Genomic DNA, 20,957 nt, shown 5'->3' with positions numbered 1-20,957 from the left:
TCTTCTTCTTTTCTTCACTCCTCATGCCCCACCACTCCTCTCTGTTTCTCGAAGAAACAGAGAGTGCGTGGGAGGCGGTGGGATAAAACCGAAATTTTCGGTTTTTCTTTATTTACTTCTTTTTACAACTTAACAGTTTAGTCTTTGAAATTTCTATATTTACATATAGGTCCTCCGATTTATAAATAAATCTTTATTAATAATTTTTAAAAGCGAGGGATATTACAACTACCGAAGATGCAAGCTCATCTAGGTGTCTCTTCCTGGTTGACATGGGAGACTTGGTGAGGTGAGACCACATATGCTTCTTAGTCGGATGTCATTCTATTAGTGAGGACCCAGTTCGGGATACCTAGGTAGGCAGATTGAGATCTTTCTGGTTTAAAGCTCCTCATTAGGGATTGGGTCATCCGGGTGTCTTTAAGCGACCAGCAATCCTACATGATAGGCCGATGTTGGGGGTTGCTCGACGCGGCCCTTCCGATGGTTAAATTAGCGAAGAGGAGAACATCATGGTTAGTCGAGTCTCTTCTTTTGTCAGGTCCTTCTTAGCAACATTTGCTTTGTCTGGTTTGCCCTTACCCTTGTCATTCTTACGGGACTTCTCTGCCTTCCTTTTCTTTCTAGTCTCACCAGCATAGAGAACTGACTTATCTTTTTTTTATTGTGTTCTTAGCCTCCCTTTAATATATTGAGGAGCTCAGAGTTACCTCAAGCTTATTTATGTTAAAATTCATAATAAACTATGAAAAGGAATCTAGGATGGATTGAAATATAAGATCCACATACATGTTATCATCTAGGACCATTCTTAGACCCATTAGGCTTTTTATCTGTCCACTCAATCATCTTAAAGACATGGTTCTGAGTCGATATATCTTCAGTCATCCTAGCGCTGAAGAGACTCTTGGATATCTTATATTGCTGAGTTCTTTCTTATTTTTCAAATAATTTATAGAGACACAGGAGAATGGATCTGAAATCCATCTTTTTCATACTGCCTCTGTAACTCAGGAGTACAGATTTTACATAAAGGTAAACAACCAAGATAAGGACTTCAATCTTAATCTATTTCTACTATTTTCTTACGATACACACAACTCCCTCCGGTATATGAATCGAAGACTCCTAACAGATCTTTAGTGAGGATTGAGATACAATCAATGTCTTAGTGTAACTTCGAGGAACTCGACCAATCACACTAAGCCCGAAAAAGTGGGCAACTTTTGTCGATCACAATTCCTTGTGATTCCCGTCTTATTCGGCCTCCGAACCATCACGGCCTCGAGGGACTCAACTGACCATGATGTTCGATTAAGTTATCACCATCGTTACAAAATGAGTCTGATTCAATGATATGTCATTGAGGGACTCGACCAAGCATACTATATCTTCAGGTCACCGGTGACATCTCTATATCATAGGCAAGATCTCGAATCGTAATATGGGTGAGCCTCGAGAAACTTGACCAACTCATCGTATGTTGGGAATCAATTTCTCCCTACAACAATAGAAGGTCATGTGGATCAATCTAATTATTTCACGCTTATCGACTTAATATTATCGTTAGAGGAGATTTTGACTCGATCTCCAAATATGATATGTCATACACATACATATTTAATATACATTTACATCACATGTAAATATATACATATATATATATACATATATATACATATATACGTATTTAGTAGGTATATAAGCAATCACACATCACATGATGATGAAGGAGGTCAACTATCCTCCTCTCTAGCGATGATCCACATGGTAGATGAGATGATGACACTCCTCAAATCGTAGTATGATTATCGTCTCCACGCGCATCACAAGGCTGCACCGTGATCAAGAAGGGGTTGACCCTTCTTGTTATCCACACGCCCCAAACAGGGGTTGTCCGTTAAGGGAGAGAGAAGAGGGAGGAAAATAGGAGGGGTGACCAAGAGGAGACTAACCTATGCCACATTTTGGTCTCTCCTATTTATAGATGTTCTTGAGTGAGAGCGCATGAGATATTCTTCTCATGATATTGAGAGTGGATAATTCTCTATTAACACCAAATTATCCTCGTAAGTTTGGCTATCACTCCCGATGATCGACTATGTTAGGTTTGAAATTTATAAACCTATAAGTCTGATATTAAAGAGTGGAATACTCATATACGACATTCTTGGTGTCTCAAGTATAAGGACCAGATATATAATTGAGACTATCGAATTGCTATCTAACGATAAGATATCATTACCAACCATCATTCCGTAAGCGAATCATTTAGTGAACTTATTCTTCAATGAGCATCTACATTATATCCCTAATATCCCCACACAAGTAGCTATGAGAGTAGCTATCTCCATCATATAGATGGATATATATTATATCGGCTTATCCGGTTATCTCGATGTTCCTCTCGAGTAACCTGTGATCAGAATATTTAAAGTCTATATTTATAGGCAAGTTGATCTTATTATCATGATATCATCATGATCCAATTCTCATTTCACATATCCAAGGACATCACAATATATATTTATCACATAATATAAAGTGAAAAAATATCAAAATAATAATAATAAATTATATAATATATCATGCATGTCATCACTTACATGAATGGCTTGCAGGACATCTATAACTAGCATTTACTAGTTCGATTAATCTCAAAAAAACAAAAGGACATGATCATAAGTTATATTAGGGAGGTGTGAAACCATATATAGAAAGAGTGAAAGCTATTATGGGTTAACAAGTATCCTATCTAAATGGGCACATATCCGAGATGAACTAACATGATTGTTGCTAAGTAAATGGGCAACCATAGAAACCGAGATCAGAACGCTTATTTCTAGATATGAAATTCTAAAAGAATAACACTATGTTATTCAAGATAAAAGGCCGACTACCAAGCTTATCACAAACAAGGATTGCAAATAACATTGAAATTTCCACAAACACACCAAAGTAGATCACTGAATTCTAGATTTGCTAGTCAAGACCATAATAGATCATGAGAAGGAGCCATCATAATCCCATAAATACAGGCCAAGATCTATAGGAGCATACCTTCTTCTTCCTGAAAAACTAATCAAATAAATTGTGAGGTATGTGTGCCACTCCACCAATATACCACTAGACTTGCTTCTAGCTTCTTCAAATGCATCCTCCCATACATGTCACAATCGACGAAGGAACTTCACAAAGCCCTCTTCCTGCAAATGGGTTTCCAATAGCATCACCAAAGACAAGTTATATGTGTTGATCAGCATACATAGATGTTTCCTACTATACTAATTTTTCAACCCATGACAGCTTCAAGATAAACTAAGCATGAGATTGTGAAGATGGAGAAAGATCAAGCCCCTCGGCCATTTCATTGCAGTGTGGGTGGTTGATATTGCATACCACCTTCTTCTTCTTATTTCTATGACAAAGAAAATTAAGGGAGGGTAGAGGGCTTCCCTGAACAGTATGACACTGGGCTTTGCGACCACTCTTATGGTCATAGGTGCCTCACTCTGATTCCACTTCCATCAGAAACTCGTCGGCTCCTTCTTTGCCATCCTTCTGAATGCTTCTACTATCTTGGCTACCAAACCGTCAAACTCCCTTGGACTACTTGCGGATGAAGCACCTTTCTGCTTCGAGGATTTCTCTCCCCTTTTTTCTGCCATGTAGTCGAACTGGGAATTATCCTCAGAGCCTGGCGGGCTAGGTCACGTAGGTTGGATCTTATCCCATGGTCAGGGTTAGCTTGGGCGTCTCGTGTTAGGCTTTATTAGGCCCAATAGACTGAGCCTCATGTTTGGGCGCTGTTAGTTGGGGCTCTTTAAATTGGGCCTAATGTCTGAGCCTTCTAGATGAGTCTCTTCATCTAGGCCTCATATCTGGGCCTTACTGGGCCTAATAGACTGAGATTAGCTAGGTCAAAGGGCTATGAGCTCCTTATTATGCCTAATGAGTTGTGTTAAGCTGTTTGTCGACGGGAATACGTACATTGACGGGAAATAACTGGACTCAGCCAAGCCGTTATTTTGCCTTACTTCGACCCGGTTCGAAGTAAGCCGGACGGGTCCCCGGAAGCGGGCCCCGAGTAGTTTTAGTCCGTAGACTATTAGTATTATTATTATCCTCAGATCCGCGAGCATTGGTGGTATCGAAGGCGACCGACTTCTTCCCGATCCGAACGCTTTATCCGCCTCACGCGCGCTCTTCTTGCCTCTTGACTGTCGCCTTGTCCCCCTTCTCCCTTCTCTTTTTCTCGTTCGATTCCGCCCACCAAGAGTGGTGAATAGCTGATCGCGATGGCGACGATCGCGAACTCCCTCGTCTCCGTCAGAGACTCCCGATTCCAAGCGCTCTACGGTGGTCCTCTCGCGTTCTCTCGATTTCGAGAATTTTTATATTTTAGGGTTTCTTTTTTTCGATTTTTTCCCTGATTTTTAAGGGCGGTAATCGAATCGCTGGATCCGCTGGTCTCGGAATTATGTTTTGGAGAGCGATAGATTGATCCTCATGAGCTGACAATTCATTGTCTTGGGGTTTTCGGGTGCTCTGTGAAATATCGATTTGAGTGGCTCTTCAATACTAGATATGTTGATCTTTTAATTGGGTTGTGATCGATCTTTTACCTTCTTTTCCTTGTAGGCTTTACCTTGAAGCCGTCGTCGGACAAGTCTCTTGTCGTCTGCCCTCCTTCGAGCTTGTCTCTTCGTCCTATTAGCCGAAGGAAAGATGGAATTGCAAGTCACAAGAGACAATTCGTCCTTCGAGCTGCTTATAGGTATGTGAACTACTTGCTCAAAACTGCCAGCTTTGGCTGCTAGTAGTTCCATTGGCGGCATCTGTTGTTTATTCTTGTTGATGATTACAACCTTTTGCTTGAATCCTCAAAGCATTCTCTTTTGTGATTGATAAGTATCTAATCATCAAAGGAATGCTAGGGTTCTTGGATCAATTTTTTCGCTAGATTATTTCAATTTGTGTATCTGTATATGTGATGACGTGGTGAACTGTAGGGTGGGATGCCTTCTGTGTAAACACACACACTTGGTCTACGTCTATTATCTCGCATTCTTGCAATATAATCATTGGTTAACTAAATTTCACCATACTAAGGATCCATGATTTTATACTGAACGAAGACTGAAGCTAGTTATGCTTTTTGGAGTTTCTTTTCTGACATATGCTAATATTAGCAACAGTGTTGAGGTTTTCCTATTCCTTACCAAAATTTGTAACATAGTAAGGGAATCAATCAGAAGATTTATAATTGGAATCGACCAGTTTGAACTGTGGTTTTTCTTCTCTTTCATGATCTACTAAAAGATGGGATATCAGAATGAGTTGGCCACTGCCAACTTGTGGCTTGTGAATGGTAACTCAGTTGAGGAGGATAGTCACATGCAGATTTAAATCGTAAAGGTTGTTTTACACATGTAGTTTCAAGTGCGCATTCACTTGTGCAAGAGAATGTCATTATAGCTCTATTTGGTTTATGATCAAGGTTATGTCATTATGTTTATGATGCTTGTGGTCCTGAAATGTGAAACAATTTTCATGGGTTGGATTCAAGGTTTCAGAATCATGATCGGGCTTGGGGAAATAACAAATGAAACTTCTTTTTTATTTGTAAATATGTTCTTGTCTGATTGGTGGTATCCTTATCCTTGCCTGGTTTCATGCAAATGCAATTCAGGAGTGGTGGAAGGCCAAACAGTGCAAGCATCTTCGTTGGGGGCTTTGTGCTGGGAGGAATTGTGGTTGGGGCACTTGCTTGTGTATATGCACCTCAGGTACACAAATGATATCTTTCTTTACCTTACCCTTTTTAATATGTTCCTTCTACCTTATGTTTGCTCAGTATCTATCTTAATTGCTGTCTCATGGGTAGAACTGTGGTGAACTTGTGCTAGCATGAATGGAACCTTACTCACCATATATTTGCTTAATGGTTTCAAGTGGCAAATGTCTGTCAATGTTCACCTCATCTTTTAAGATGAAGCTGAACTAATTCTTCATGCAGTAAGCAGTAGAATGGAAAACCTATAACAACTAATTTTTGGCTCGAATCAAAGAATGCTTAACATTGCATCTGCTGTGTGTGGGACGGCATGTGCAAGTGTCTGTGGCTTCTCCAGTTAGGCCTCTGGTATAGTTTAATGCTATACCAGCTCTTATTAAAAATTATGTAACATATGGTACCCCAAGTGGAAATGTACATTTTCAGGATTAAGCAAATTCTTGAAGACATTGACAAACTATTGTCCATGATTATGCTGTTCCTATATTCTTTCTAATGACCAGCATTGTTTCAGATCAGCAAAGCTCTGACTGAGACTGACAAAAAAGAACTGATGAGGAGGTTGCCAAAATTCATCTATGATGAAGAGAAAGCTTTGGAGGTAAGTCTTGATGATTATGGTATTAACATCTCTACTCAAGAACAGGTTACGACAAACACTTTTATCTCTTCATCATGCTACTTTGGTGAACTTCTGCATCATTCATTTTCTTACTTGATGTCTTTTCTCGGCTTTGCTAAAAGTATTATTCTAGTTATCCAGTCCTAATACAGTAGCACACTGCTCCATATGCCAGTGGATCAAGTGGTGAGTTTAGCTTTCAACAAACTTGACCTGTATTTTTTTGGACATATTGTTGCTACTCGTGTGTGTAATCATTGCAGTTCAAAATTTATAGAAGTGCACCTGTTGGCACTCTCATCTTTCTATTAGTGTTATTTGTGTACCATTTTTAGCACACTCTGATTAGTTATTCTTCCTTATTGGATTGATGCAGACTGAAACGGATTGGTCTTCTCTAGAATGAATACATAACAGAATTCAGTAAAGATTTTAGAAAAGGGTAAGGGAACAAATAGATATATGGAGAAACGGGAGAATTGAGGCCATTCACCAAGCTTCTTTGTTGATTGCAGCTCAATCAATCAGCAAAATACCCCTCTATTACAAATATTTTAACCATCCTAAAATCCTAATTTCCTCATTTATTTGGTCTTAGTACAAGAACCTTGTTTTTTCAATATAAATGTTATGATGTATCTGGCCACGTTTCTTGATTGTCAGTCAGTTATTGGTCAACTCTAAAACATCCAATAAAGATAATCAAAAGAATCCCTATAAATAATATTGGAAGATAGAAAAGTTGAACTTAGTTTGTTATACTTCAAACTGAGATCTATTTTGTTTACAGGAACCAGATCTCATATAAGCCATAACTAATGCATCGATGGAAAAACTTAACCAGGATAGTTTGCATGACTTTGTAACTAGTCAAGGCACATCATCTTCACGTGCATGACTTGGCAACTAGACATTGAATACGTGATCAGGAGCCATGTAATGAAATATATGCTTATGCATTCGAGATTGATCTGTTATACACTCACAGGCCTTATAGCTGATGTATTTTGGATTTCACGGTCAAACATTGGTTTATCTCTCACATTTATGAGACTTGGATGGAAGAGGGATTTTATTGCTGATACTTAATGCACAATCTAGTGTCTTCTTTGTTGCTCTTTTAAATGTTAGGTTTCATAACTTACCCAATGGTCTTCTTATGTCAATTTTCTGTTAGCTATGCAAATAAGAAAGCCAGGTTTGTCAGGGGGACAAAAAAACAACAATATTTCTTTTCTTTGTTGATTTTGTTTGATCTGCACTAACAATCCACCACATGGTGATAACAGAAAACTAGGAAGATACTGACCGAGAAGATTGCGCAACTCAACGCTGCAATTGACGATGTTTCTTCTCAACTCCGAGCAGATGATGAGCCTAATGGCGTGGCTGTGGCACAGGATGAGATGGAAGCTGCAACATAAGATCAAATCAGGGGCAACGCCTCTGTCCTGCGTTAAGAGAGAGAGAATTTATCATCTGTTGGAATTTGGGACCGCAGTTCTTTGTTACAAAAGCATTAATAAGCTTATTATGAGATCCAAGCATATATTTCCTGATCATTAGTGTCGGGGATTGCTTTTCTTTTCTCAGATTCCTCGCTTGAAGGGGAGATGGACTTGTTTTAGAGCTTTTGCATTGAACTGAACAGAGATGAAAGATAGTCTCGCATTGACCTGCATATAGCTCCATGACAGGAAATCCATTTGCAGCTGCTTGCGATGCAAACTGCCTATAGCTCCAAATGTCTCACAAGAGCGTGCCGTTCCTGAACACATTCTGGGTAAAGTAAATATGTGATGCCTTATTACTTTACCACCGAGACGTTTTATATGGAATCTACCACCGAGAGCAGGCGAATGGTAATGGTGCACAAGGTGCCAAATTGGTATCGATCATCATTTCCAAAAGCGAGAGAGAAAGAACACAAAAAGAGGAGCCATTGACAGCAAACAGTTGATGTAGATGGATAATGATCTCCTGCAAAACAGAAGACAATCCTTCACGTCCAACAATATGCGAACTTACTCGAGATATTAGAAAGCAACTTCAAAGTAGTATGCCCATGTTATGTTTTTGCGAAAGTTTCAAATATATCAAAGATTACATCAGATTTTTCTTAGTAAATCTTTGTATCCTAAAAATGTTATTTCTTCATATTAGAATTGATTCCTAGAGCAAAAGATAAAAAGGATTTTCAATAATTGACTGAACTCATCATAGTTCCTACTTCGGAAACAATTTCCTGAAGAATCTTTGGTTGTGGTTTGTTTGTTGTCTATAACTCTCCATCGTACATCTTAGAGGACCTGCAAGAAATACAGCCGAAAATCAATTTAATAACTTCAATATAAGCAATATGCTGAATTTGCAAATCAGGAATGTGCTCAAAGAATGTAGTATGGTAAAAATTGTCTAAAGCAGCATGAAAATATCACCATCGCCAGAGTTCTAAGAAAATGAAGATTCTAAACGCCATCATCTGTAACATGCCACAAGATATTTGGACTTATTCTACTACTAATCAGAAATGTATTTTTAAACAAACCATAGGCACTATGTTTGATCAAGACGCTTATCCATCTAGTTAAATCTATTGAAAAAGAAGTATGTGACAGGATCAATGCCTCAAATAATATGGATCAAGTTCTCAAAAAGAAGTATTCAAAGTGTCTTTAGGATGGATAGTCCTTTGTGTACTAAACCATAGCCCAAATTCGGTGTGGAACTATTCGGGCATATCATATTCTTCTATAAAGCCTAGCTCTTTGTAAATGCCACAAAGAAGATCCATGATGAATCGATTCCCCACAAGCAATCAAGCACTCACAGGTGATAATTTACTAAAGATACAGTAAATGGTTCTTTTTTATGTAATTGCAAAAGATCACCAGCACCAACAACCACGAATATTTTGAGAGATGTCAATGGCACTTATCCCCAAGTACCTGGAGTAGCTGCAGTGCTCGGTAAGATCTTGACAAAGGGCTTTACTAACTCCCCCAGATTCTGCAGATCCTCTTTTTATCCACTCAGCAAGCTGCATATCACAAATAGATCAATATTGGACATAGCAAAATATAATGAATGATTTTGCCAGAGTTTAACCATGAATCACTTGTAGGAGAGTGATCTAGGTCAAGCAGTGACTATACATTATATACCCTAGGAGTCCAAGGACTTTGCAGATGGTAATATGTTTCATGCCTATGTTTCCAAAATTAGATGTTAGGATGGCACTGATGGAGAACACAAACTACAATCCACTCATATAAACTATGATTTCATGCGTCAAACCATATTTGCTACAAATTAACAAATAAACCATGGAAGAAGGAATAATGAAAGATAGAAAAAAAAAAAAGGACGCCAGCGCACCTGATCCTCTGTTTCCTCCAACAACCTACATAGAGAAGGAAATTATGTCATTTTACACAAGGAATCACCATGAAGGTCAACCTTAGCAAGCATAAACTACATAATGAATAGAATCTGACAATTGACTTGTAATGCAAAATGTATGGTAGTGCAAAATCCAGACAGAGATTTAGCATAATCAATTAGCAAGGCAGGCTACTTGAATAAAATACAAGGATGGGGTTATCATGCTTAGTTATATAATGCAAAGAATTCATTACTAAATGATCTCAGAAGACAAGATAATAAGCAAATGGGACTGTAGTGCCAAGTAGGACCATAAAACATAATTTACCTTCCACAGAAGGAGGATAAGTCTTTTGAGTATGCACGTGCTTCTTGCTTATCTGCCCAAAAAACAAGAGAAAAAAAAATAGAATATCTTTAGAGTAAAACATGATTCTTATCATAAAAAAAAACAATCACAGGAGAATGCAAACAAAAACAAAGGAATTACCATCAATGCCTAGCATCTCTTGGTATTTCACCAATCTATAAAACTAAAAAGGATATGAGGTTTTAATTTTAAGAACCCGGACTCCTGTAGATAGATGGTCTCAGGCCAAGTATAAAATTATTACTTCATTTCATTACATATACTATTTTGTAATTATTTATATTGCGATGCGATGCTGATGAAAAAATGCATTGGTACACAATCTATAAAAGTTCCTAGATCACCGATACAAAATGCTGACGTCTTCAGTAAAAGAAATTGGAACTTGCCTTTAGCTTTCAATGGCTATTTTAAAGTGAGGTTATCCATCTTGAGCAACTCAATTGACACAGAAAAATGGCCAATCTCTTAGTTTTAGATAGATCAAATTTTAGTTACTTACCGCCTTCAATGCTGTTCCAATCTCTTACTTTTATCCATGCTTGTTCACCAGAATCCAACTGCAAAGAAGCAACAATGCTCAGCAGCCAGAAACTTGATTTAAATGTTTCCACTCGTACGGCAATCCCAAAGTCTATATCTAGTTTCAAAATTCATAATAAGCCCATTTCAAACCATAACTACTGAGAAACAGAAGTGAAAATTTAGGCTTAGTAGAACAACTGAAGGTGTAAAAAAACAAAAGCCTACCTTCTCCAGAGTGTAATCCTGCATTTTTTCACAAAGACCATCAAGAAGTTCAACCACTCTTAACTCGCTCACTCTGTTTAAAAGAATATATTTTAAAAACATTGTTAGCTAGGAACTAAGTATTCAGTTTAGTCTCATGAAACAACAGCCATGCAAGCAATGAGTCCAACATACTTAAATATTCATGCATTAGCCAAACAAGAAGAAAATTACTGCTTAAGGAAAAGCAAATCTGGTCTCAGAATACTGAAACAGACCACAAATTATCTCTTTAAAGTTTTACTCTGAATGATATGCAAAGCAAAAAAAATCAATTATTATGCAAGGAATAGATTATAAATTATTAAGAAAGATAATAATTACATAGAAAGTTAGCAATAAAAATGCAAAAAAGGAGGCTTATTTCATGCTATTACTATCAGTTTATAGACAGAAATACTATATTAAATAAGCTTCTTTAGGAACTAAAAATACTATTAAAGAAGCACACAGGTTGCCATGAAAATCTCAAAGAAGCACATACTTATAGATGCCCGATTATGTAAATTTCAATGGTACATCACACTCAAAAGAGGCAAAACTCAAGCATTCAAGAAAAGTAATGAGAATATTATCTAAGAAAAGAGGAAGAAAAATTGCTTATGGTTTTCCTTGTTGTCACCAAGATTTCAAATTTCGATCATACCAATTGGTACTTTACCAGTCCAACCAAACTCCAGTATCAGAATATACAGCTCAATCTGGTACAATGCCCTTCATATTTTACATCTTATTATTTATTCAGTGATATTGAGTGGTACAGGTTGACACACCTTTTGGTATACCAATACCGTACAGATTCAGTGGGTCACCATAACCAGTGTTGGACCAAGATTTACGTTCTCTGTTATTGCTTCATGTGGCTCAATTTTATTGAAATGCTTACTTAGGGATCTGCACAAGCAGGTACACATGTAAATTAGTTCTATGGCTTAAGTGACAAGCCTGTGACCAGGAAGGGTACCGTTCTTTCATTATCATGAATCATGATATTTACAAATGCATCTTCCTTCTTTCTAGCAACTTACATTAAGAAGTATTGTCTCCCACTCAGTACCCTCTTCTTTTGATTATAGTTGAACAATTACTAAAATTAAACTTCAGCTACTCCAACAACTCAGTATATTTCAAGCACAGAGTGTTCATTCTCTCAATTGCACCAGGTTGATAATTGCTAGTGTAATTCTGCTCAAGCATTTCATGGAACCTTAAAAACTTAGATTTTGGCTCCATGGATGACTTCAATTACAAGATAAGGGATTGTATTATGAATAGCAACATCTGAAAATACTTGTGGAATAGAAATTAGGTACATAGCATTAACAAACAGAATCTCATGCTCATCAGTAACATGTATGAAAGGACAAATTTAGTTCAATATCTCAATTCTGCTCCTCAATCTCTCTTAATACTACAAATCCTGCAGCATAATTAGATAGATAGGCTCTATAGTGTATATGCATGCTTAAAACTGATACCTGTAATCAATTACTTTTCCTTCACGTTGACCTCTAGAATCCAAACGATGACGCATATCTAGATGGTTTCTAGGTTTCTCCTGTAGAAAATATCAATTAGAAAATTCACACACACTGTAAAATAAGTCTGTGAAAAACTCAGAAAATGTCATGGGCAATTTAACATAACATGGCATTCAAACAGATAGCACATAAATCTAACGTTCACTTATGGTAGTTTCTTTTCCATTCTAGAGAAATTGTACAGTGTTATCTAGCTAAAAAGTTAGAATCATAAGAGAATATACATTTTCTGCCCAACAAGCAAGTGGCTTTTTTGGCTTCATGGAAAACTTTCCCTCTAATTAAACTGCCTAAGGAAGCAATCTAGCACCAGCATTTGAGATGATTATGCTAGGTTTTGATCAAACAATTCTAATGAAATCTTCCATAGAGCTTTCTCAACCTACACTTGCTATAGCCATTGTCATGAGTACGATTATAATAATAATGACTATGACAGTTGTTGATGGAAAAGACTGCAAGCAAAAGGCAACATCAGATGTGTCATGTATATTGTATCATAGCTGCTAACAATGACCAACATGCTTGGTTTTAGCTCAACTGAAAGTAAAAAACTTCAGGGAGGGACAACCTGATAGCAAATTACCTATATAAAATGACTATTTGATGCACAATCATGAGAACAGATGTGAGTAGCCTCCTTATATAAATGCATATTCATGCAAAATAGTAAGAACAGATGACGTACTCCTAATATCTCAGTTGACAAGAGAAAAGCTGAAGCAAAGATTAATAACACTGAACGAAACCTTCCAACGTAACCATGTTATCTCTATCATTATATAACATTTTTACCCACCTCGTCAATTTAATTAGAACTTCCACTTACAAATTAGGGTACTGGTTGTGGTATTACATGAAAAAAAATCAGATAACTGCCTATTTAAATTTTAATTTCATTCTAACAAGGACAACTGAAAAGCATACAATTGAAAATGTTAAAATCTTAGAAGTACAAGTGCTTCAAATAACTGCATTCTTGAACATGATGGAGTAAGATCGGTGAGCCAAACTTTCATGTTTACACATTCATAAAGTAAATTGGATGAAGAATAAGACTTCTAAAGTTTACTGTAAGACACTTACATTAGAAAGTCCAATCTCTATCTCAGCCTGCAAATCATTTACAGATATATCAGAAATCAGAAAGAGAGAAGTAGCAGGTATTAAGATATTTGGCTATTCATAATTACATGATTCTGTTTACAAAGACAATTAGCAGCCTAAAAAGCATCCAAAATAATAGAAATCATCAATACCAAAAGAGTTTTAAATTAGAAAAGGTAACACCAGGAAGAAAGCAGGCCCTGGGATCATGCTAAGGTTGCTCCTCCATGACCTAGCTGTCAAAGGCTCGAGTCACCATAATAACCTCTCTACCTTTAGGAGTAAGGCTACACACATTGGGCCTTCTTAATCGCTGCATTGGCAGGACCCTCATCTACTAGGCCATCTTTTCCTAACAGTAACTACAGGGCCAAGGATAAAAGCATATTTCACATAGCATAATTTCAAAATGAGTGCTAGCACTCACAAAGGTGATCAATGAGAAGTAATCAGTATTTGGCAACGATCAACAATTGTTCTGTTGTCTTTTTAGACTAGCATGCACCATGAGTTTTGAGCACTGAATGCTTTAGAACCCATCAAGTTCAGATTTAACCATAGGAGCAACCTTGTTCAAACTGAAAATGTAGGATATTGTATTTCAATATACGACAAGAGTTAATAGGGATTAGGGGTGTCAATCCCTGACCTGAATCCACAAACCCACATAAATACATAGGGATTGGATAAATGAGTTTAGTTATCAAACAAAAAGACAGGGGTATGTTTGTCACACAGACCGGAAATGACTCCAGCTAGCATGGAGATTTTCGTCACAGTTCAGGTAGTATAAGATGGGCAGAGAATATGGAAGAAGAAAACTTGATGAGAGTACTAGAATCGGCATCATATGCTTCAAAGGTTATCTAGTTTCTTAAAAGTGGGTGAGCTTAACATTGACAAAGCTCAAACTTTCCATCACATATTCCTAATAGATTGTCTTTCTCCAATCCAAGGACCTATTACTCCAATCGTTGACAACATCCTATTATCATTTCTATCATCTCCATTACCCCATTGCCATGTAACAGCCTTCCCTCTTTAATTTCTTCTCACATTATATCGTATTTCTTGTAAAGTTTAGTCAGGCTAGCTGAAATGTGATCCAAAATCAGATAGGTTGACTAGTCATAAAGCTTTCCTAACTGGATCAGAATGAGACAGGTTCAAATTAAGAAGATTTTTGTTAACCTGAAGTCAACCCAACTCAACCCCAAATTATCAGTCTAGTAACGATCATAAATAAGTAAGGTAAATTAGAATAGAACATGATTTCTCAGCAAGGAGAGAAGTCAGCATGAGACGGATAGACTTTCTTCATAATACTGAAAAAGTGGTGGTAATTAAAAACTTTTAAAATCAAATGACCCAAAAAAACCGACGAAATCAGTCTGTGGCCTGACGTAACTACATGATAGCATTAAAGGTAAATGGTTGATATGTCAGTAAATTATCTGATAGCTTTGATTTCCCATTTGCAGCTCATTCAGGTTTGCAGGAAGCTTTCTGAACTTCTAATGCTTGTGTGACCTTAAGCTTTCCACGCTAAAGGAGTGGCATTAGCTACTTCTAAGTTTCTTGATTCTGCAAGTACTACTGGGGATAACTAATATCCAGCACTATGGTCAGCCCTCCCTATTCAATAATAGTGGGTTTACGATTCAGTCAAAATACATTACAAGTCCAACCTCCTCGAAGAGATCACTTATCTGCCCTTTCCACACGCTATATTCCCTTCTTCGGTCCAATCTGAGTAGCGCAATCTCAACAGCTTGGCAATCTATTGGTTAGGTTCTTTTGCAATATCGAAACTGTAATCAAACTACGACGCATACATCATCATTCGACTTGCAACTCGGCAGTGATATACGGAAGGTATAGGATCCAAATGAGCAGCTACAGATTTAGAGACCATCGGACAGGGCAAGGCAAGGGCGGAATAAGCCATGGAAAGGAAAGGAACGGGAGACGAGTACCGCGACGGCGTTGCAAGCGGCGCATTTGTCGTCGATCGAAGCGACGGGGGCCAAGATCGCCAGAATCGCGGCGAGCCGGATCACGGATCCAAGGATCGCCCCTCCGCTCCTCCTCTTCGTCCCCATGGAGCTCCGCGATCACTTGATGTTCGGAAACGGGCGTGGTGTGATCCAGAGCTGTCTTTTATAGTAGACGGAGGCCCAGATTCAACATCCGATTAAGGCCCATCACGGCCCAAAATGGCTGTGCCTTTGGCAATGCACCCTATTGCTTGTGTGTGTATTATTTTGAGCAATTTTTACCAATAATAAAAAAAAGAGTAATAGTCTTCGTATCCTTTCGCATACTGATGTATGTTATATTTCTTTTCTAGTTGTAAATATATGTCAATAATTGAAAGATTTTATGCTGCCCACAGAGAGGCAGTTCTGAACATTGGCAGGATTATTTGTCGTCTCGTATATAATTTTGAAGTTATTTTATTGGTTTGAGAGAGAGAGAGAGAAACTAAGTAGCAAATCATGTCAGGAATACTTATTGTCTTTATCGCATTTCCTTTGGAGATTGAGATTGGTCTTAAGATCTTGAGTTTTTGGTTCGGTGGTTTTCCTTTAATTTAGTTATTTTTGTTTTTTATTGAAAAAGCAATAGTTAATAACTCTCAACAGTTGATTTAGTTCCTTTTGGTTTTTTGTCCTCCTCTATAAATATAAAAGGGTGATTTTTCTATTTTTCTCCTATATGATGCTTATATTCTTGTTTTTCTCAAATAATAATATTATTTTTTTAAAATCTTATAAATGTACTTACCCTTTCTCATCATTATCTGCGACCTACCATGAGGTGATATCGTCATTCCTTTTTTGTTTATTGCCTCCGCCACACCACGATGCTCGATCATTTGCCTTCTTCCGTAACGATTGTCCTCTTCTACCTCGCTCTTTTTTTTTCCCCTCTTTTACTTTTTAGAACAATGAGTGTGAAGGTAGACAATATAATTTTTTTTGATATGTAAAATATGATAGTAGCATGAAACAACCCATTTCCACTGATGTTAGTTCTATAAATTGGTAAATAAACTATTAGAACTCAACGCTCACTCGTGCTATAAATAATTGGATGATAGGGATGTGGTGCATACTTATCATTTAATTTATAATATAACATTAATAATAAAGTCATAAGTCTCAACTATTTAAGGTTGATTACATAGATCTTTTTGTGATATTAAGAAATCATATGTTCAATTAAATTCAAAGTTCTTAAATTTTTTATCTATAGTTTTTAGGTCTTTCTTTATCTCTTCTCGTATCACTAATATTAGTTATTTCACCTCTTTTAACTATTGTATTGTATCTAAAAGTCTTCTCAGCCCATATCCATATTATCTTAAATGATTTTCTTTTAAATTATTCTTTATCAAAGTGATATATTATTATTCATAAATGAAAGTACTTCTTTTCCTATCTTTCTTAGTAACTCCACATACCCATCTTAATATTCTCATATACATAATTTTTTATATATATGATATTTCTCAATTGCCCAACACTCGGATCCATAAAGAATTATTATCTTATAATTATTTTTGTATTTTTTTTATTTTAATCATATTCGATAATCACATAAGACTCCTAATGCCTCTTGTCATTTTAACTATCATGTTTTTACTCTATGAATAATATTTTTATTGATATCTCAATCTTATTGAATAATTAAACTAAAATACGTAAATTTTTTACTTAAAAGATACTTTTTATTCATCAAATTTAATTATATTATTTTATCTATTTCTAGAACACTAAACTCTAAAACCTTTAGTTTCTAATAGTTACTTTTATAACTCAAAATTATAATTAATTTTACTTATGCCCTTATTAACAAGATAATATCATCATCAAATAATATACACCATGAAGGTCTATCATGTAAGTGACTAGTTTTTTTTTGGTAAGTTATGTAAGTGACTAGTACGTTCATCCATTATCAATGTAAAAATATAAAAAATTAATATAGATCCTTAGTATAATCATATAAAACTCACTAAACATACTCCCTATAGTTCTAATACTAGTATTCATATCTTTAACAATATTAATATGGTGGATCTAAAACCCTCCATAATAAATCTTTAAGAACCCAATTATAGGCTTTCTTGAAGTCAAAAAAAGTTATATGTAAATCTTTTTTTTTCTCCCTATACTTTTTCACTAATTATTTTAATAAATGTAATTGATCTTCTAGGCATAAAATCAAATTGATTTCAAATATTTTTATTTGAAGCCTTATCCTATTTTTAATAACTCTTTTCTAAAATATCATAGAATAGCTAATGATTTTAATTCCTCTGTAATTTGAACAATTTTATATGTCATCCTTATTTTTATAAATTGACACTAAAAAGATTCTTTCTCCATTCATCATATATCCATCCAAATCTCATAATTTTATTAAACAAGCTAGTTAACTAAGCTACTCTTATCGCTTAACTTTTTTTAGACCTTAATAAGGTTATTATCAGAACCTAGAACCTAGACTCTTAACTATTTTTATTTTATTTAATATGTTTTTTATTTCATTAGCTCTAATTTTATGAGTAAATATATAATTATTAAAATTTTCATTATTATTTATCATTAAATCTAATTGTTATGTCAAATATTTATTAAATAATTTATTAAAAAAATAAACTTTTTACCTTTTCGTAATATCATTATCATCAATAAGTATTGTTGATCTTCGGTTTTAATGCATTTAATATTATCCAAATCCTTATATTTTCTTTCTTTGATTTTAGTAATTTGATATATATATATATATATATATCTTTTTCATAATATTTAGTACCTAATTTATTATAAAAATTATCATGAGATTTATATCTTACCATACTAACTATTTTTTTAGATTCTTTATATCTTTTTAATTTTTTATTTATATAATTTTATCAATCTTTAAAACATGATTTTTTAGTAAAAATTATTTTTAAATATTCCTCACACCACTATGTATTATCTCCTAAAGTTATACCTCTACATTTAGTTTTACTAAGAATCTTTTTTATTAAGCTCTTAATCTTGTTAGCCATCGTAATTCAAACAATATTATTCTTATCCTCGTCTAAGTTCCAAGTTATCTCACTTTTATCTTATTATTAAAATTATTATGTTATAATATTTTAAATTCTATCATCTAGTCTAGTAATATTTTTTACTATCTTTTTCTTTTTTCATTTTCCAAATATCTAATACTATCATCCTTCGTTGATTCATCAAACTTTTACTATGTATAACTTTATAATTCTTACATATAACTTTATCTACCCTTTTTAGTGAGAAAAAAAATCTATTTAACTATAATTATGATCACTCTTATAAGTAATTAAATATTCATATCTCTTCTTAAGGTAAGTATTTATAATTATAAAATCATATAAATTTATAAAATCTAAAATTATATTATCATGTTCATTTCTATTCTCACAACCAAAGCCCTTATATATATATTTTATATTCACTATATGTTTTTCTTATATGACCATTCATATCTTATCCGATTATAAGTTTTTTTATTATAGACATTATTTATCATATGAGTTTTTTTTATTTTTTTATTAAATCATCCAATCCAACTTAGGGGTACACGCATCGTTTAATTCTCAATAAAGGATCTTAATTCCCAACAATTATTATTATTATTATTATCATCATCATCATCATTATCATTATTGTATCAATATACATCTCGAAAGAAACAAAGTTAGAAGAATGTTAGCTTCATGGATTGAGATAGTATATATTGTGGAGATAATTAAGCCAAATTTTCATCACTTAAAGTCACAATATATTGTCACTAATAAATTTCATCCATTAAAATAAAATCACTAAAAGAATTATTTTCATCAAACGTCTTACTTTTGGATCCCTAGATCATGAAATTAAAAGCTTGTGGTGGGAAAATCTCAAGGCACTAATTGATGATTAAAAAACGATTCAAAATAAAAAATGTATTGTGTTAGAGAAGACAAGTCTTTGTTCTATTAGAGTTTTTGTTTATGTTTTCTTTATGTGAACCTTACCCAACAAATAATTATAGAAATAAAATAACAACAAAGATGCTATGATAACGCTTCTTCATTTGTATGGTGGTTCCATGAATTTTTATAAACGAACAAGAACACTAAAAACGATACTATGGAACATAGTCAATATATCTTTTTTTTTGGGAATAATTCTTTTGATTAAGGAACATCAATAAACAAGTGAGTATCAAACATCATTATATTCGATCATTATGCTATTATTTAATTGGGTGATATGTTAGAATAAATCCAATAGTAATAAATCATAATATCTTAATTATTTCGAATCAGCTACATAAATATTTTTTAGTTGAGTTCTCTATGATATACTATTATTAATTCAACTAAAAAAATATTATTTTAATTAAATTTTAGGAATAAAATTTTATTTCCAACCATGCATCATTACTCTTGTTTTCTCTTCTTTTTTTTCTTCCTCTCTAATTTTCCATTAATTATTTATTGATAGAAAAATATCATCACCCACGATGGCGCCATAGTCACAGTAAAATGTGTTGGCGAGATCAACGGCTCGGATCATACGGAGGGCTTTCGTGGCCCCCCGCCGCGTGTCAAAAAGCATCCCTGCACGGTGTTCCAGTGGCTGCAGCCGAGCCGCGACAGAACTTTTAGCTATCGTCAACCGTTCGTGGACCCACGGATACCCTCACCGAAACAAACCATAACGGCTCCGAGGGACGTGAGGGGGCATCTCGTGGCCGGCCCCACTCGATTCTTCCGACGTGGCCGATCGTCCTGCCGACCACGCTACCCGTGTCGCGTCCGCTCCGCGGCACCACTTCGCGCCCCGTGACCTCCAACGGTGAGCACCGGCGCAACCCGTGCGCGCCCTGCCTTCTTATGAAGCCTGTGAAAACCACCGCTCCAAGTTACCACAATCCAGGCGGCCATCAGAGCCGTCCATCGCGCGGTCAGCACGCTTTTGAGTTGCAAAAGGTTCCCTCAACGGGGGATCGCGCGTCCGGTTACAAGGAGAATCTTACGGGCGAGGTCATCGAGCGGATCAGGTGTCCTTCTCAGGTCCCCGACGGTACGGCGCGGCCAATCACACGCCGGGTATGTGCCGGAAAGCTCGTGGTGGCCCGTCCTGTCACAGGGCGGTGGATGCCACGACATCGTCCTCTCGCTTCACCGCCCTGCCGACCTAACCCAAGCACCGAGACGAGTCATCGGTGACTCGGGTGAGTCGGGCCGGGGCTTGTCGTTTTCCTCCACGCCTTAACGCCCGTTTGAAATCCCCCACGTACCCGCGGGTTGGCCACTTTTCA

At 35.8% G+C, this 20,957-nt stretch overlaps 2 protein-coding genes across 4 annotated transcripts; one reads left to right on the top strand and one right to left on the bottom strand.

Annotated features, from left to right (window-relative positions):
* The first annotated feature begins 4,140 nt into the window (after positions 1–4,140).
* On the top strand, positions 4,141–8,011 carry LOC135652638 (uncharacterized). 2 transcript variants are annotated; one of them, XM_065173751.1, is made up of 5 exons: positions 4,141–4,362; positions 4,642–4,777; positions 5,693–5,789; positions 6,312–6,398; positions 7,709–8,011. In XM_065173751.1, the coding sequence occupies exons 1-5, from the start codon at positions 4,299–4,301 to the stop codon at positions 7,841–7,843; spliced, it is 519 nt and encodes a 172-aa protein (XP_065029823.1). In that variant the 5' UTR covers positions 4,141–4,298; the 3' UTR covers positions 7,844–8,011. The 2 variants fall into 2 exon arrangements, with proteins under 2 accessions (XP_065029823.1, XP_065029889.1); XM_065173817.1 differs by having other exon boundaries at positions 4,143–4,359.
* Positions 7,822–15,732, bottom strand: LOC103982696 (uncharacterized). 2 transcript variants are annotated; one of them, XM_065173661.1, is made up of 10 exons: positions 15,587–15,732; positions 13,590–13,616; positions 12,441–12,520; positions 10,924–10,996; positions 10,676–10,733; positions 10,132–10,183; positions 9,798–9,822; positions 9,368–9,459; positions 8,650–8,728; positions 7,822–8,399 (listed from the first exon to the last, which is right to left on the bottom strand). In XM_065173661.1, exons 1-9 carry the CDS (start codon positions 15,710–15,712, stop codon positions 8,698–8,700), a joined length of 564 nt encoding a protein of 187 aa, XP_065029733.1. In that variant the 5' UTR covers positions 15,713–15,732; the 3' UTR covers positions 7,822–8,399; positions 8,650–8,697. The 2 variants fall into 2 exon arrangements, with proteins under 2 accessions (XP_065029733.1, XP_009397967.2); XM_009399692.3 differs by lacking the exon at positions 7,822–8,399 and having other exon boundaries at positions 8,456–8,728.
* Positions 15,733–20,957: the final 5,225 nt, after the last annotated feature.

This window comes from Musa acuminata, chromosome BXJ1-1 (assembly GCF_036884655.1).
Source record: "Musa acuminata AAA Group cultivar baxijiao chromosome BXJ1-1, Cavendish_Baxijiao_AAA, whole genome shotgun sequence".
Lineage (NCBI taxonomy): Eukaryota > Viridiplantae > Streptophyta > Magnoliopsida > Zingiberales > Musaceae > Musa > Musa acuminata.
Note: the sequence above shows the minus strand (reverse complement) of the source record. Positions and strands in the feature narration are given on the sequence as shown.

Excerpts from the sequence above, each read along its gene's own strand:
- LOC135652638 (XM_065173751.1), top strand. The coding sequence starts at position 4,299 with ATGGCGACGATCGCGAACTCCCTCGTCTCCGTCAGAGACTCCCGATTC. Across the intron at positions 4,778-5,692 it reads GTCCTTCGAGCTGCTTATAG|GAGTGGTGGAAGGCCAAACA; the intron begins GTATGTGAACTA and ends AATGCAATTCAG. Across the intron at positions 6,399-7,708 it reads ATGAAGAGAAAGCTTTGGAG|AAAACTAGGAAGATACTGAC; the intron begins GTAAGTCTTGAT and ends TGGTGATAACAG.
- LOC103982696 (XM_065173661.1), bottom strand. The coding sequence starts at position 15,712 with ATGGGGACGAAGAGGAGGAGCGGAGGGGCGATCCTTGGATCCGTGATC. Across the intron at positions 10,997-12,440 it reads GGAAAAGTAATTGATTACAG|AGTGAGCGAGTTAAGAGTGG; the intron begins GTATCAGTTTTA and ends TCTTTTAAACAG. Across the intron at positions 10,184-10,675 it reads TTGGAACAGCATTGAAGGCG|ATAAGCAAGAAGCACGTGCA; the intron begins GTAAGTAACTAA and ends TTTTTTGGGCAG.